Source organism: Gossypium hirsutum, chromosome A06 (genome assembly GCF_007990345.1).
Source record: "Gossypium hirsutum isolate 1008001.06 chromosome A06, Gossypium_hirsutum_v2.1, whole genome shotgun sequence".
Classification (NCBI taxonomy): domain Eukaryota; kingdom Viridiplantae; phylum Streptophyta; class Magnoliopsida; order Malvales; family Malvaceae; genus Gossypium; species Gossypium hirsutum.
The window spans coordinates 69,371,459-69,389,648 of NC_053429.1; the positions used below are offsets into that span (position 1 = coordinate 69,371,459).

The following is an 18,190-nucleotide window of genomic DNA, read 5'->3' on the forward strand; positions in this document are numbered from 1 at the left end:
AAATGGCAGGCTTGAATAGGCATTACGTCGCACACAACTTCGTCTTGATACTTACCGATAGAAAAGGCGATGCGTACTTGTTGAGTGACCTTAAATCGGCCTTCGTTGCTAAGCTCTTGTAGTTGATAAGGTTGTGGATGCTTGGTAGTGGTTAAGCAAAGCTTTTCCACCATCGTCATGCTGGCTACGTTCGTGCAACTTTCACCATCAATAATAACTCTACAAAGCTTCCCTTGTACATGGCAGCGAGTATGAAAGAGATGTCCTCGTTGCTGCTCACTCTTTGGTTTTGCCAAAGAAGGTTGCTCACGATCATGAAAATCATCATCCATTCTAGGGACACGTCGAGGGTCGCGCCTATGGGGCTGGTTATCCCGATCTTCCTTGATTGGATATCGATATTGAGGTTCTTGATTCAATCGTACTTCATTGATGGTAGCAATCAAGGCTCGAAGAGCAGCAGCCTGTTCATCCAACTGTTGTTGGAATTTTTTAAATATGTCACTATTATTATCACCTGTAGACATTTTTTTTAAAACCTGCAAAACACTCAACACTCAAAAATAAAAGTTATCAAACCTCACCGTTAATCACTCAAAAAGAAAAAATCAAATTCTCAATGAGGTAGAATTCAATCTTGTGAGTTCTTTATCAAAGTTTATATCAACCAATTAGAGAGTGGATGAACCGATCTACCAAAGAATCCTAATGTGCACTAGGATGCCAAAAACTGACGAGACACCAATTGATTCGTGTTGCACCGAGGAAGAATTGGGCACACGTTTAAATCCTACTAACACAAAAAACAAGAAGGTGTTAGATATTGTAAAGGGAGAATAAAAAGCAAACAAATGAAAACCTACAGCTAAGAATCAATAAAAATTGTTGAAAACAGAAAACCCGAAAAACTGCGGAGTAACTTGACAACTTCGTTTGTGGTGTTCCCAATCTCAAAAAATCACAAAATTAAATCTGGAATGTCTTCAAATATTGAATTTTTGATCTGGAAAATTTGGGCACCAAATTCAACCCGCTGAATATTTTTTTAATTTTTTATTGGATTTCGTCTTTTTTCAATTTTTTGACTTTTTCGACTTATTTTTTTGCGGGAAATATTTTTGTATATTCAATAACAGTGCCAAAAATATGTATGTAAAATTTCAGATCAATCAGAAAACATTTACCCACTCAAATGAATTTTTTTCGAAAATTTTTCTGGGTAAAACTACTGTTTGTAATTTAAAAAATAGAGATCAGTTTAGAAATCAACCAAGAACACCCAAAACGCCCAAAATCTGATACCAAATGATACGGGGTTGCGCGCGGACCAAGATCGAGTTGCCAAGTCACGAGAAACTCCTACGAAAACCCTAAACAATTAGATCTGAAACGAAACAGAAAATTAAAAGATTAGATTTTTGAATTTTCAGATCTGAAATAAAATCCCCAAATCAGCAAAGAATCAAATTGAGAATAGAAATAAGTGTTAGGGTTCTTGAAACCCTCAAGGAGATTGTGATTCTGCCCAATTGAACACCAAGATAGTTTTCCCCAAATTTCGACAATCTAATTTCACCCAAAAAGAGTATGGAAAAACCCTAGAAATTGGGGATTTTTGGGCTGATTCCTTAAGATAGAAAAAGGCTGAAAACACAATAAGAACAGAAAATAGATTAGATAATGATTCAGCACAAGTAGAAATAAAGAAAGAATTGACAGTAAGAAATTAAAAGATAAGTCCTAAGAAGCCTTGAAATCTCGAAAGATCTCACAACTCCCTTCAAACGGCTCTAATCTCCCCTCCAAAGAATATCAATGGCAAGAAGAAGGTTGAAGATGGCTCCCACAATCACAAGATTGTTAAAACAACTTCTAAAGAAAACTCAAGAGAAAAATCTTGGAGAAAACTCAAAGAAAATTCTGCTCTCAACAAATCTGAAATTTTAATAATAATGATAAGTGTTTAACAAGGTGGACAGCCATGCCTTTAAATAGGCCTTATAACTAGTCCTAATCTAATTAGAAAACTAAAATAAAAAAAAACTCCTAATTATTTTAATACGGAAATTCGGTCAAAGGTCATTTTATCTGGGACTCTTGGACTGAATATTGACATAAAAATTTAAACTAAGTAAATAAATAAATAAATAAATAAAAATAAAAATAAAACTTTACAACTTGGGCCACTTTGACAATTTGGCCTGATTTTCAACTAAGTATGGATGGATTTCTTGATTGGGCTGGGAATTTGCTTATTGGGCCTCGCCTTCAAGAATTTGGGCTTTTGTGACTCGTATCACATAGGGTTTTGTGAGGAGTAATGTAATTTTGTTACAGGCTTTATTAATATAGATGTAATGTAATTCAACTGATGCCAAAGAAGATGGTTCAAATTTGAACTGGTTTTGCATCTTCATTTTGATTTTATTAATATAGATGTAATGTAATTTAGCTGATGCCAAAGAAGATGATTAAAATTTGAACTGGTTTTGCATCTTCATTTTGATTTTGTTGGCAATAATAGATGGTCTCGTTTACCTCATTTTAAATAGAATGGAAGGTTATTTGACCCTTTTTCAACAAAATTTTATTTATTCTCTAATTGACATGGAATCTTTTACCGTGTGTTTTTAGAATGAAGAACAAGCAAAGCCATTACCAAAGAAGCATAGGAGATACTAAGGCCATTGAAGTTTGGATTTTAAGTATGCCATCTTTCATTGGTCACTTACAGCAAGATGATGATGCTAATATAGGAATGCTCATTTGCTTGTAGACACAACTTGTGTATTAATTGATTTTTGTAATTTTTTTCCCTTTTCCTTGTGCAAGTGCCTTGTGTAACATGGTTATATTTATGTATGTATATGTGCATGTAAAAAAATTGTGAATTCCGTCATAATGTTGTAGTTTGGTTTACACATTTTGTTTAGTGAATTTAGTTAAACAATTAAATGAAAAGAAAAAGTCAAATATATGTTTGTATCATTTAAAATATTTTTTAAAATATTTTTTTTTGAAATATTTTCAAGAAAGTGAATTTAGCTAAACAATTAAAAGACAATAAAAATTCAAATGTATGTTTGTTTCATTTAAAATAGCTTTTTTAAAACATTTTCAGGGAATTTACTAAACAACATAAAATATTTTACGCAGTTCCAACCAAACACTAAAAAATATTAATTTTTTCAAAAAAGTAAATTATATTTTAAAAATTATTTTCCTAAAGTGATTTTCAGTCAACTCAAGCCATAGCAATTCCAATGAGATTAGGACCCAAGCTCGCTGATTAGAACCTACTGATCTTTCTTGAATTACAAAGTAAATAATTAATTTTCCCGGGGCAAAGCTAAAGGCCATTCGATTGGAATCTTGGTTACGCGAGGCTAGTTTCTTCCACCTAAGTAAGGTTTTGTACATCCGCCTCATTGTCACATATTGTCCTTGTTGTAAGGCTTGATTGAAATGGGCCTAAAGAAAGATAAGTCCCTTTGAAGTAGAGGAATTTTGAAAAATATATAGCCGGATTTTTTATACAAAATAATGCCATGTATGACAGAGATATTGTTTTCTTTTTCCTAATTTTTTTAATTTGGAAATTAATAGTACTAATCACTAACTTCTCCCGTACACAGGATACTATCCCCAACAGTGGAGGTTTTGCCAAAATTGGGCAACTGATTTCAGACGACCACAAATTCAGGAGTCCTAAAAATTGTGAGTATTTCCTTCCCTCTATGGTAAGCAAAAGATCCTGAGCTCAAGGTTCGCAGCAAACATCCTTGGAAGATCACTCTTACTAATGGGATTGTGACACCCTAAGCCAGTCATCATAAGCAGCTTGACCCCCTTATCCCCTCATAGTACATGCCCAATTTGGCCACATGTATGACGAACGTTAGGCAACCTTTCCTACTTCACCATCATCTGCAATGACTGAAAAATATACGAAGTTGCCCCATCCAATATGCACTGTGACACGATGATTCAATCATATCCATTTTAGTGGCAAGCCTATATATCCGAATCCAAAACGCAACCCACTTGAGAGCATAATTGGAAGTTTTAAGATGACCATCATAATCTTTCAACATAAGATTACTTGAATTTCAAACCACTGGGTCACATCCATAATCTTCGTCTCCAAACATAAATTAAATCAAATAATCATTCAGAATCAGAGTTTCCAAATCTTACGCTACTCTCATTCTGAATGACTCGTACAAGCAACTTACGCTTTCAAAATGGAAATATATTTCTGCTCACCAATACTTTATTATTATGCATAATTAAAATCCAATTAAATACCTGATAATTTTACACACGTAACATTAATAAAAAACCAAATCAAAATACTAGAAACTATACAACACATTTAAATACGATTAACACAATAAAAATTAAATTTTTGGCACAATTAGTAATCCGTGTTATGTTCATGTTTAATATACAAGTAAAACCATTAAACATGACATTTTAATTTAAGAAATTTAGCAACTTTAACAGTGAAACCAACAGAACAGCAAACTTCATAGGGAAATGTTGAAAACTAAAACCTTTAATAATGTCTGTGACCGTCATTGAAGCAAAGCAATGACTACCAGAGTAATACATTCAGCATTTTATTCAGTTGAATATAAGCATGGGTTTTCTCTATAAATTCAAAAATAAAATGAAACATCTACAAAAGACGAGACTATGGTCACCAGGAAGTCGAAACAGAAATAACTGTTGTATCACATTTCAAGATCAGCCAAACCAAACGTTCTTTCAACAGCTTTGCACCAAGAATCCACCTTCTTCTTCCTCCATTCTACACTTGATTTTGGGGAGAATATGGATGCAGTTTTGATATTTTGTCCCAAAGCAAAAAGCTCCTCTTCTTTCCACACTCCTACAGCCATTCCAGCAGCATATGCAGCTCCGAGAGCGGTTGTTTCTATGTCAGCTGGTCTGACCACAGAACTTCCCAGCAAGTCCGCCTGTGATCAGCCCCGGAAAGGACCAAAATTTTATCATCAGATGAGCGACTATGAATGGTTTAGACAAGATCTCAACAAGGAATAACAATCATTCAGCAGAAACATGAAAGGTGAAAATAAGGCACTAAACAAGCAGTCTCTTTGATTATATATATAGCATGGCAGTTGAGACTGTAAGAAAAACATTTTTAATTGCAAAACAGACCCGACTCTTCATTTTTCATCAAGTAACCATGTCCAACACATTTGCAAACATAGGTACAGGATTAAGCAAATGTAGGACACATACTTATATCGGATGCTAATATCTGAATTCGGGTAACATTGATCAGGTTTTACCAATAATTATACCCATGGAAATTATCTTCTATATGATTCACTATTTCTCTCTATCCATACATAAAAAGAGAAACAGTCCTATTTTACAAGGAATCCATTGCGCCAAATAAAGAAAGATTGGATAAACGTTCATATCATAAGTTATTGAGCCAAAATAATATAAGTCATCAAGAACTCTTACGGTCAGGGCTATTTACACGCCAAACTGGAATGCTTATAAATTCGTTGACATCAAGAAAAAAAAGTGAGAAAACAGTTGATACCAATTAGAGCCTAACCTGAATTTGCATTAGGAGGTTGTTGACAGTGGCACCCCCATCCACCCTAAGCAAAAACTCTCCCTTTTCATTCTTGACCTCACCTTTCTCGCCTGCATCTTTGTGCATTGAATCCAATACATCTTTAACTTGAAAACACATGCTTTCAAGAACCGCACGAGCAATGTGAGACTTGCTTGTAAACCTTGTGATTCCAATGCAAATTCCACGAGCATCATCTCGCCACCATGGAGCGAACAAACCATTAAAGGCAGGAACAAAGTAAACCCCACCTGTGCAATCAACCTTTGATGCCAGGCTTTCTATCTCACTTGCAGAGGAAATTATCCCAAGACTGTCTCTTAGCCACTGAACTGCAGCTCCAGCAATAGCAATAGAGCCCTCTAAAGCATAGTTCGTCTGTGCTTTCGGACCAAGCTTGAATGCAAGCGTGGTTAGGAGGCCGTGGGTTGACTTAACAGGCGCAGTACCTGTGTTGAGCAGGATAAAGGCACCAGTTCCATAAGTGCATTTGGCCTCACCCCTACGGCAAGCTTGACCAACCATTGCAGCATGTTGATCACCAAGACATCCTGCAACCGGGACACCAAAAAGAGGCCACCCTTTGGCGATTTTACCAATGACCTCAGCATTACTTACAATTTTTGGCAGAATTTCAGCTGGTATTCCAAGAGTTTTCAACGTCTCTTTATCCCAATCGAGAGTTTTGAGATTCATGAGCATCGTCCGTGATGCATTAGAAACATCAGTGACATGTATCCCACCATTTACACCGCCAGTTAAGTTCCAGATTAACCATGTGTCTATTGTTCCAAACAAGGCATCCCCTTTTTTAATAGCAGCTCTAACCTCTTCCTTGTTCTCCATCAACCATAGCAGCTTCACTGCACTAAAATATGTGCTTAAAGGCAAACCACATGATTCCACGAAGTGTGTTCTCCCTCCTGGCAGTTCTTTCTCCAATTTCCTAATATAAAGATCAACTCAAACTTCAAATATATGGAATTCAGACAATCAGTACACAGCAGTAAATGAAACTTCAAACAGTCTTTGGTTCGACTCTTCAATTTTCTTTTAAGTGTATGTATTCAACAGTGATATCTGACTCATACGATAGCTGGTACATGATATGATCCTCCAAGGAGTATCGAAATACATGGGAATCTTGGAAAAAGTTGAGCACATAAAGATGTTGAACACTCAACTGAGTCCTAATCAGAGTAATATAGAACTCAAACCAGGTTATGGAAAGCAAACTAGAGGAATTTATTGTAACAGAAAAGAAGGAATATACATCAACCCAATTCCGAGTATGAAAAATATTTCGTGCTCATGATGGGAACTCTTCAAAAATCAAGACCTTTGATACCCAATTCAAAAGAAAAAAAATCAAACAAAAAACTGAGCAACATTAAGGATGAGAAAATCGAGATGCAAATAAAACCATTATGTTTATTTATCCGGAAAAAGAAAAGAACGAGCAAACAAGTAACAAACAGGAAAAACAAAGGAAATGATTACCTGCAAATAGAGCTGGTACGAACATCCATCCAAACGATGGCGTTATAGAGAGGAGAACCAGTAGATTTGCTCCAAACAACAACTGTTTCTCTTTGATTTGTTAATCCAATTGCTTTCAGTCCACTGTCAACATTGTATCCATCAGCAGTAGCCTTGTCTAGTGCCTTCGTCATGCAAGATCGCACACTCTCTAATATCTCCATTGGATCATGTTCCACCCACCTAACAACCCCCAAAATTCCCCAAAAAATTTTGAAAAAGAAAAAGATAAGTCAATAATTAAATACCTCAAAATTTTCAATCTTCATGTCATATAAAATCATACCCAGATTTTATATTGGTGAAAAAAAGATAAAAGCAACGTGAAAGTTTGATTTGGAAAATTTTCGAAAGGAGTACCCGGCTTCAGGGTAGAACTGAGTGAACTCGACATGGTGGGAACCGATGATTCGAGCAGATTTGTCATAGATGAAGAACCGGGTGCTGGTGGTGCCTTGGTCGATTGAGGCTATGAAAGTTTGCTCCTTGGACATTTTCTTCTTCTCTGGGTTGTTGGTCTTCGATGAAGATATCAAAAAGTGTAAAACCAAAATGAAGCAAGAGGGTATGACTTTCATATATAGTGAAGGTCGTCGTTTCTTACTTTTTCTAGGATATCATTTCCTGTTTTCTCGGGAATCTCGCCAAAAGTTTATACAATATTTTTTATAAATGTGTAAATTAAAATAATAAAGGGATCCAATGTAATTTATAATGTTTTTACAATCTCAATGACAAGTACGGGGCAAAATTAGCAAAATATGCTGATTTTATTTTTTAATTAGGTTTTTAGGTTTTGTTTATTTAGTTAAGAAAATAGTTCGATTTTAGGAAAGAGAAATAGAAGGTGTGGCTAGTTAGATGTGTTTTTCACCAACGATAAAAAGTAACGACTTTTTAAACGTTGCTGCACTAAGGGTAAAAAAATTAATACCCCTAACGGCATATTTTTTATCCTATAAATACCCTCATGTTTTATTTCTTTCATTCACATCCTTCTTTTAACTCTCTTAACTTTCTCAATTTCTCTCAACTCTTTTGTTTTAAATTTTTTGATATTTTTATTAAAAAATATTATTTTTTTAATTATTTCATTTCAAATCAACTTTTCACGAATAGATGCCTTTTTAATCCGCTTTGACGACAAGTATATTTCCACCGCCTAAGCAATAATAGTAAGACAAAATTTTAAATTATGTTAAATTTAAATTATTTTTTAATTTGAATTTTTTATTATGTAAATAGGCGGATGATCGTGTTCCGAAAGGTTCATTCATAATATGGGAAAGCCTGCGATCACTGAAATTTATGGCCACTTACAACAAGCTGGATTCTTGCATATGTCTCGCATGACCAAGGGTTGCAAACTCGATTTTACACTAATCAACTTATTGGTGGAAAGATAGAGGCCCAAAACACACACTTTTCACCTTCCATGTGTTGAGTGTACAATCACACTTGAGGACACATCGCTACAACTCGATCTGCCAATGGATAGGCCAATCATCACGGGATCAACAGTCGTTTCCAGTAAAGTGGATCTCTCTAGAGCACCACTAGAGAAGTTCCTGGACAAGTGTGAAGGTGGTCAAAATTCTATCAACTGGTTGGAGAGAAATTTCGGCGAGCTCCCTTAAGACCGAACGAAGGAGGTCATAGACCTATACGTCCGAGCATTCATGATGAGGTTAATCAGGGGTATTTTAATGCCCGAAAAATCTCAAAATCTCAAAATTTGGTGCACGTAAGGTGACTACTACATCTAGTAAATTCAATGAATGAGAAACCTATGTTGGGGATTGATCATCTTTTCCATGTTATACCGGGAGATGTGTCGAGCCACGGTACCAAATAAGATGTTGATCGGTGGTTGTCTGCTTCTACTGCAATCGTATGCTTGGTGGCGACTATCGTTTCTACATCCTAGGGTGACCGACCCATACATGTTCCCATTGGTGATGAGGTAAACATAATTTAATAATAAATACGTAGTTTGTACAATAATTATTTATTTATTTATTATGCGTTTCGACTAACATACCACTTATAAAAGTGGAACCGTAGGTCCAGTTACGTGGGACTGCTCGAGAAGCTGGAAGATTTTAGGTTTGTTACTTATTCTTTCAAATCTATATTAATTACATAATGATTCGTAAAAAAAATTGTACATAGCAATATTTACAATTTTGCTTTTCAGTTTGAAAAGATATCGTATGCCGACACCGATATCATTTCTTGCATCCTTCCAGAAGTGTTGGAAAATCGGGAGATGTGGGATGCCAAGGTGTCGTTGGTAGTGTATGCGATGGTGGAAATGGACGAATCAGATTAGGTAATGCGGCAGTTCGAGTGGAGACAACGAATTCCATCGCCACTGCAAGACCTGAAGGAGCTGCACAATGTGGCTATGCGGGGGAAGAATGATGACAATTGAGCATAGCGACATGGGGAGCACATCGAGGCTTGGGAGTGTGCTCATCCATGAACTATTTTTCTCAGCAGACACGGTGACAGATGCCGAGTACATGCCATGGTTCAGAGTCGCTGCCAAGTCGTATCTACTATTGTCGGAGGAGAAGAGAAGGGAAATTCAGTGCAAGAGGCAACAACGACTGTAATATCCCTAAATCGGTTCTAGTAGTTTTGGATATATTTTTCGAGTTTTGAGTACGAAACTAGGAATTTATAGGGTTTCTAGTATTTTTAATTTAATTTAGGAGGTTAATTTCATCTAAAATCCATTAAAAACAATCTGGAAAATTTAAAAAAAATATTTTCAAAAAAATAATTTTAAAGATTTTAAATAATTATTAGTGAAAATAATCAATTTGGGTGGAAAAAGAATTTTAAAATAATTTTTATTAGGGGTAATTTGAGTAAAATTTGAATATTAATTAAATAAGATTTAATTGTAAAACAAGAGAAAATTTAGAGTATTTATATAGAAACTAAACCTTAAAATTCAAAATTTTGGAGGGAAAGGATTATATGGTAAAGTAAGGGAAATGTGAGAATGACCATTAGGCAAATTTTCCAATTTTTAAATTTCTGGTGGGTGGTTATCTAGCCCACTTTTTACACATTTTACATTAGATTAAAGAGCTTTAAAATTCATTTTCTTTGCATGATTTTAAAAATTTATCATCAGAGAATAGATCCAACCAATTTTCTTCTCAAAATACTCTCTCAATTCACTTGAAATTATTCTCAAAAGTAGCCAAAATATTTTGAAATTTCTCAAGTTTCTTGAATAAAGATTTTCAATCAACAAATTTAGAGCGAATCAAAGGTAATATTCAATCCTAAACTTGTTTTTGTGATGATTAGAAACATTTTTACATGATTTGAGAGTCAATTAAAAGATTTTTATCAATGTTATCTTTTTCCAAGAACACATGGTTCTTTAATGGTGGATCTTGAATTTTGAGAGGTAATCCACAAATCAATGGATGTTCTAACTCAAAATGGATCAATTAAAAGTTTTTTTTATCTTATTTATCAAGATTAAACATGGTTTGTGAGGTGATTTAAAGAAATTCAAATTTCGTCATCTTCATGAACCGATTTTTCAGAATTTTGTGAAATTGATTTAAAGATGAAATAGATGCTTAGTGTAAGTGCATTTGGTCTAGTATTGATGATTGAAAGTGTTTAGTAGGGCTGGAGAGATCAGTTTTGTGAGGAATCAAGTTTTGGACTTGATGTTACAAATCTGGTAAGGTATCTTTGTGAGAGGATTTCATTAGTGTAGTTAAGTAAAATTCGTGTTTATTATAGCACTGGAAAGGTGGAAATGTCTATTTTATCTCTGTTAAAAGTCTAAATCTTGAAGAGGACCAAGCTATAGAATTGAAGCTTGGATTTGCTTGGTTAATCCTTTGTTTGTGGTAGAATAAATTGTGTGGTGAGTGTTTCTAATGGTGAATTGGTAAAAATTGACCCTTATTTATGTCTAATTAGTAGCTTAATTGATTATTTCAATTGATTAATTATGGTTGAATGGCTGATTTTTGCAAGATAGGTATTATATGTACAAGAGTTGAATTTTTATTGAATATTAGTAAGTAAGCATTTAGGTGATTTTGTGCAATTTAATTAGGCTAATTGTATTGATGGTTAGAGCATGGTTACTGGAGTTTTTGATCATGATATATTGGCGTTACAATTGGTAATTAAACATTCGAAAATGGCAAATGAAATGCTTGATTTAATTAGATGTTAAATGGATAAATTACATGTTACACATAAGCATTTTGTCCCATTAAATTGAGCACAATAATGGCTGATTTATATGCTATCTTTGATTGAATATATTGGCAACATGCATGGTGGATCCATTGGATAGAGTTGGCATGCCATAGGATTTATGAGTACTCACCTTTATTTATGACATTGTGAGCATATGGCTCTAGGTGGACTAATTTGTTTGGAGTAGATAAAGAAGTGTTGAGCATGATTCTCCACTCATTGGGTTATTTGAGGCGCTATAAGGGAGTGTGTACTTCAGCTCGCTCAACTCAGTGGACTGTATTTGATATTTGTGGGAGTTTGGAGATCCGTTTATTTGATGTATGATCACCTGATTAAGCCATGAGAAGTGTATGCCAATATATTTATGTGTGATTATTGTTATATCATTCGATGTTTGTAAATCATGAATAATTGATTCTTGATATTGATAAAGCATATGGAAATTAAATTGACATGTTTTATTATTATGGCTGATAGTTGGTGATTGATTGGATGTGATTTAAGCATGAATTGGATGTTGATTTACTAGTCATTTTTATTAACATTCATTGAGCTTTCTAAAGCTCATACCCTCACAATTTGTATAGATAATTGTTGGGCTTAAGGAGTTGAGGAGCCGAGCAAGAGAGTTTCAAGAGATTTAAGATTGGCAGAGACTTTATTACACGTTTTAAAGACTGTAATCAGACATTGTGGAACACCTGGGAATTAGTTTAATTTTGGTTGTAATTGGATTTTGGACATTGGACATTTATTTTGGATGGTTTTATAATAATTTTGAAGCAAGTTTGAGTTTAATTATTGAATGATTTATGGTGTATTGTTGCTTGATAACATGGTGATTGATAGTACAGCATGTGAGGCATGAAATTTGTACTAACGATTATTTAAATGAAGCTTCCATAAAGGGGTTTACTAGCAACTAAGGTACGCCACTTGTTAGATTATTCAGGGTTTGTTATACATGAAATTAATTGCCTAATTCTATATAATTGAGGCTTGATTGATGTCAATAAACTCAATTAAAGGGGTATGTATATGTATGTTAATTAATCGTAGTCAAATCGGGTTTAATTGGCCATTAAAATATGCAAAATCAGGTTTTAAAATGAGTTTTTCACAAAAATAGGTGCAGTGGTTTTTACATGGGTGTGTGTCTGTCCACACGGGCATGTGAGAGGTTATACACGGGCGTATGGGTAAGTGACATGGGCATGTGGATACTAGAGCTATCACACACAGACGTGTATGATTTCCACATGGGCATGTGCGATCGGTCTAAAATTTTTTCATGACGCGAACATGATCGTTTAATGACACACGATCTGGAGGACACGGGCATGTGGGTTTTGGGGAGGGGTTTGAATTTTTGTCTCTTGAAATTGGTATTCTAATTTTTTTCAAGTTACAATTTAGTCCCTAATAATAAAACTTGAATTAGACCTAGTAAACGAACTCAAATTAAGCTGAAATTTTTATGCTTGCACAAATTGACTAAAAGAAGGTTGGTAAACACTTAAATCTAAAATAGGGTTAGTTTTACCATAGGTGGTAAAATGAAAAAAATACCCTTAGGTTAAATTACCTAGGAAAAGTTTACAATTGGCTCATAATTTACTTCTGCATTAATAAATAACCAATAATTAGATAAGATTGAGGTGTTATAAGGTTGGGGTGTGTTTTGAGTGGTCGTTAGCCGAAGAGTCACTCAAGTGGCTAATGTAATACTTTGAATTCAGGCCGGTCTATCCCAGTCGGGTTTGGGTGTCATATTTGGTGGTATTAGAGCCAGTTTAAAACCTTAGGTTAGTGTAGGTTGCTTGAATATTAATGATCTTGGATTATGATGTTTGCTTGCTTGTGTTGATTAAAAAAATTTGTAGTTTTATCTATGCATGATCTTTGTGATATAAATTATTCTTGGAGTAGGATTGGGAACACAATGCCCTATAGGAACTATACTTAGTTAAATCTTGGATCTCTTGCTGCTACTCACTTCTGGTACATTTGAATCGCTCACTGATGTACTTCTTTCAGAACTCCTCTTGAAAGAATTCCCATATGACTTTCATTCAGAACCACCAAAACTAATGTCTTCCACTAATGATATGTCGCATCTCTTAACAAGGAAATAACACACTTCAAACGTTCTTTAGGTGTGCACAATAGTTCATCGAATAATCGAATAGAATTCTCAAGCCAAAATTCCTCTATCTCGGGGTCATCATCGGTATTGGCCCTAAATTCCTTGGCTCCTTGCTTTCGAATTTTATCAACTGCGGTTCTATGAAACCTCATAAAATCCATACCTTGAGGCACTTGGGGTACGGGTTGAGGATTTTGAAGGGGTGGAAGAGGTTGTGTAACAGCCCGATTTAGACCCTATTCAGAACGATGGTTTCTGGACCACGAATTTGAGTCAAAAAATATTTAAAAATTATTTTCTATGTTTATTATGTATGAATTAATATCCGTGAAATTTTCGTGTTTTAATTCTATTGTTTGAATGCCCAATTTAATAAAAGGGCTTAATCCCATAAAATGAAAATTTGATGGTTAAATGTGAAAGTGCATAATTGTTGTTGTCTTTATAATATGAAATATTTATGTTGCAATATTACCATTGTTTAAGTGATGGATGGTTATGACCATGATTTATAATGGTTTAAAATTTTAGTTTAAAGGTTAAATTAGTAAAATGTTAAATAATATATATTATAATAAAACATAAAATTAAAATAAGCATTCATATTGTCTTGTTCTTGCCGAAACTTGAGAAAGAAAGAAAGAAAATATAGCTTAGGGTATTCGACACTTTGGAAGCTTGATTCAAGGTTAGTTTTTGTTCGGTTTTTTGATAATTTTTACGTTTTTGAGATCTTTGCAGTGTAATGTACAAGGCCCATGCTTGAATTTCTGATTTTGATGAATATTTTGAGTTATGCCATTGATGAATAATTGAGCTTTGTGATGTTAGTGGATGAATTATGAAAGATATGTTTTGGATTAATATGTTTTGTATTGGAATTTTTGATGATTTTGAGTAATTAGGGCTAAATTGCAAAAATAATAAATTGAGGGACTAAAATGTGAAATAAATGGAATGTATGGACTTGTATGAATATAAGGAACATTTAGCCTATGCATAGTGTATTCAAATTTTGCACGTTTTGTGTTTTGTGCAATTTAGACTAAATTGTAAAAGTGTAAAATGTCAGGGGTAAAATAGTAATTTGCCCATTTATGTGTTTTTGGATTAAATTGAGTGAAAATATGATTGAATGAGTTTAATTTGAATATGTTTAGACCAAAAACCAAAGAAATCGAATTTGGATATGGGGAAAACCAAAGTTGTCGATTAGTCGTCTCGTTCCGATTACTGTTGTCCGAGATAAGTTTATAAGCAAATAGATGTTAGTTATTTGATTAAATATGAACTATATATGCTGAAATGTATAACGTGTTAGTATATATGTAAAAGCTGAATATGTATAAGCTTAGAATCTATGTGTACGAGTTCGATTCGACCGAGTTACGATGTCTGACAGCCCCGTACGAACCTTAGGAATAGCTAGGATACATATGTCATGACATAGGATTTTTGATATGTGTTCTCGTGTAAGACCATGTCTGGGACATCGACATTGTATTTGATTCGTGTAAGACCCTATGTGATAGCATGTAAGACCACGTCTAGGACGTTGGCATTGTACGATATATCTGATTATCCGAGTATCCTTTTCAATTCCGAATCGTTCAATGGGAAATGATAAGTTGTGATTGAATGTGTGAAATGAGTTAAAGTGATTTGGTATGCAATAGCTTATTACCTATTTGAAATAAGGTAAGTAGGTTATCTGATATATGTTGCAAATAATATATGATGTAAATGAAAAATATATGTGCATATGGAAAGTACATTCGGCCAAAGGTTATGTACAGTGATATCATATTTGTGATCTATGTGCAAACATATATAAATGATTATATATGGCCTTATGGATATAAAATGAATATTTATGAAATGATCCATGAATATATGTATATGAGTTTATGTATATTCGGTTAAAAAAATGATATTATGGCTTTGAGATTGAGTGATATTTTGATATTGGATATATGTATATTCGGCTAAATGAAAGTATTGTTACATATGAAATTGTAAGTTTGAAATTAAATGTGATTATGATAGTATGACTTGGTTTGGTTAATTGAATTGATAATGTCATTGAGTTATTTATTTGCTTATGACATACTAAGCTATGATAGTTTACTGTGTGTGTTTATGTTTGCCTCTATTTTATAGATTTTGGAATCAAGTTACGAGCTCGGGGATTGTCGGCAAAGTCTATCACACTATCGATTGTTTTCAGTACTTTATAAGCCAAATTTCGAACCTATGGCATGTATAGGCTAGATAATACTTGGGAATGTTGGATTTTGGTTTGTGTATATATATAAGCCATTTGAAAATGGCTTGTTTATTTTTGCTAAGTTCGGTTTCAAGTTTGAACAAATTATGGATATGTTTGGTTGTGGTTTTGATATTTTAGCCATTATATGTTTATATGTGAATCATGGTTAATATATTTGCCAATGTTGATGAAGTTATGCCAAAGTATATGTGTATGGTAAATAGGTATGTTTTGTGTTTTGGTGATATGTTTGGTTTTGGTTATTTTGTGAGAGAAATGGTAAATTGTTTAAAGTATGATTATTTTTGGTTATATCTAGTCAAAATAAAGGTATATGTTTATGACATGTTTATTTTTGGATTGGTTATTTAGGTACGGTTGGTGATGATAAAGAATGAATGTGATTTATTTGTTAATTGGTTTGATCTTTGGAAGTTGTATTGATGACCGAATAGATATAGTTAAATGGCTAGGTATAGTTAGTTTGGATTGGTTTGAGCATGCAAATTTGGTATACTATGAATTGTATTTTATGTTCAAAAATGGTATATTTAATATTTAGTTAAAGACATGAAATTATATTAAGGAATGTTTTTAATGTAGGTTGGGTATATGAGTTAAATTATGCTTAATTATAATTAGGAGTTCGAATGCTATAATATTTTGGTCTTATATTTCGAATGTGGGAATTATGATGTACTAAACATGGTTTTAAAGTATGTTAGTTTGGGTTGGAATTTGAAATATTATAAGATATTGATAAGGTTATATTATTAAACATGTTACGCATATGTGGAAGAAATGTACAAGCATGATTTGATTTCATTGGTTATAATGTTTGAATATTAATATGGAAAATGTATGAATTATAGAATCAAAGCATGTTAAATTGTTTAAAAATTTTACTAGATGATTAGTATTGACATGATTATATTATTTGGTGTATAAATTGAAATTAATGTCTGTTCTGAGTTGTATTTTGATTGGTAATGCCTCGTAACCCCATTCCGGTGATGGATACGAGTTAGGAGTGTTACAGGTTGAGCGTTCGGGTTTGTTCGAATGAACTTTGTGTACTAGGCATCCATCATATGGAGAAAGGCTTCCTTGCCTCCTTCTCCTCTACTAACAATTTTGGGTCAACTATCAGAAAGCACTGCTCCTTCAGTGGGAGCAGGTGCGTTATTTTCAACATCATCCGCCACTACTCTATCGGGATCCATTTACTATATGAAAACACATTTTTAAATCATCAGGAGTTGTCACACTATCATAATATATGTATGCCATGTATAGCTTGACTCGTACAAATGCTATGTTAGTCCGAGAACCAACTAAATCGTAGCTCTGATACCACCAAATATAAGACCCCTTACCCGTGTCCGACGCTGGGACGGGATAAGAGGCATTATCGGACTTAATCATTAGTAAACATACAAAACCGGGCCATAAAATTTCATTCAAATCCATTCCATTCATACATAAGCAAATTGTCCCTTATATGGGTCTACGAGGCCCAAGACATATACCGGGTGTGGTTAGGGACTAAACAGAGAACTTTAAAAAACTTAAAAAATTTTCCTACTTTGGAGAGTCACACGCCTATGTGGGTAGGCCGTGTGGCCACACACGTCCGTGTGACTTGGGACATGCCCGTGTTCTTAGCCTGTGTAACTCTCTGACTATGACATCATCAACTCAATTAGGGTCACACGGCCAAGTCACACGCCTGTGTGCTTAGGCCTATGGCTAATTAAATTCCAAAATTAAGTGCAGACTTCACACGACCTAGGCACACACCCATGTCCTGAGGCCGTGTTCTTCACACGGCTGAGACACACAGCTGTGTCTCTGCCCTTGTGTTTACTACTGGGCATTCTGTTTCACCTAATTAGGGTGCAGGGGACACACGGTCGAATCACATGCCCATGGGGCAGCCCGTGTGGACAACTTTGAGGCTATTTTCCAAGCCATTTGTCACCCTTAAATGCTCACTCACTCACTCATACAATTTTTATGGCATGCAACATAGTATATTTAGTCACTCAAATACTCATAAACATGATTGATCCATGACTTTATAATGTCAACATATCACCTAACCAAACCATCATGCTTTCAAATGGCATTCCACACCAATTTCATATTTATTCATCATGATAAACCTACTTTCAACTTACTCAATTATACCATAACTTTGGTCATACTTATTAACCACAATTCATTCATTTAGCACATATGCCATTCATCACACATATCATCCACAAGCAACCACATCAAGCATAACACATTGCATGCATGTATAATTAATTAGGGTTACAACCCAAATAATCAATATGAACCCCATCACATGGCCATATACAAA

The 18,190-nt window shown here is 34.2% G+C and overlaps 1 protein-coding gene across 1 annotated transcript; it reads right to left on the minus strand.

Annotated features, from left to right (window-relative positions):
- Positions 1-4,506: 4,506 nt before the first annotated feature.
- On the minus strand, positions 4,507-7,842 carry LOC107962991 (glycerol kinase). Its single transcript, XM_016899598.2, has 4 exons — positions 7,520-7,842; positions 7,121-7,342; positions 5,600-6,566; positions 4,507-4,982 (listed from the first exon to the last, which is right to left on the minus strand). The coding sequence occupies exons 1-4, from the start codon at positions 7,735-7,737 to the stop codon at positions 4,737-4,739; spliced, it is 1,653 nt and encodes a 550-aa protein (XP_016755087.2). The 5' UTR covers positions 7,738-7,842; the 3' UTR covers positions 4,507-4,736.
- Between the last annotated feature and the right edge of the window lie 10,348 nt (positions 7,843-18,190).

Coding starts and splice junctions, on each gene's coding strand:
- LOC107962991 (XM_016899598.2), bottom strand. CDS start 7,737: ATGAAAGTCATACCCTCTTGCTTCATTTTGGTTTTACACTTTTTGATA. Junction 6,567..7,120: donor CGTACCAGCTCTATTTGCAG/GTAATCATTTCC, acceptor TCTTTATATTAG/GAAATTGGAGAAAGAACTGC. Junction 4,983..5,599: donor ACCTCCTAATGCAAATTCAG/GTTAGGCTCTAA, acceptor GGCTGATCACAG/GCGGACTTGCTGGGAAGTTC.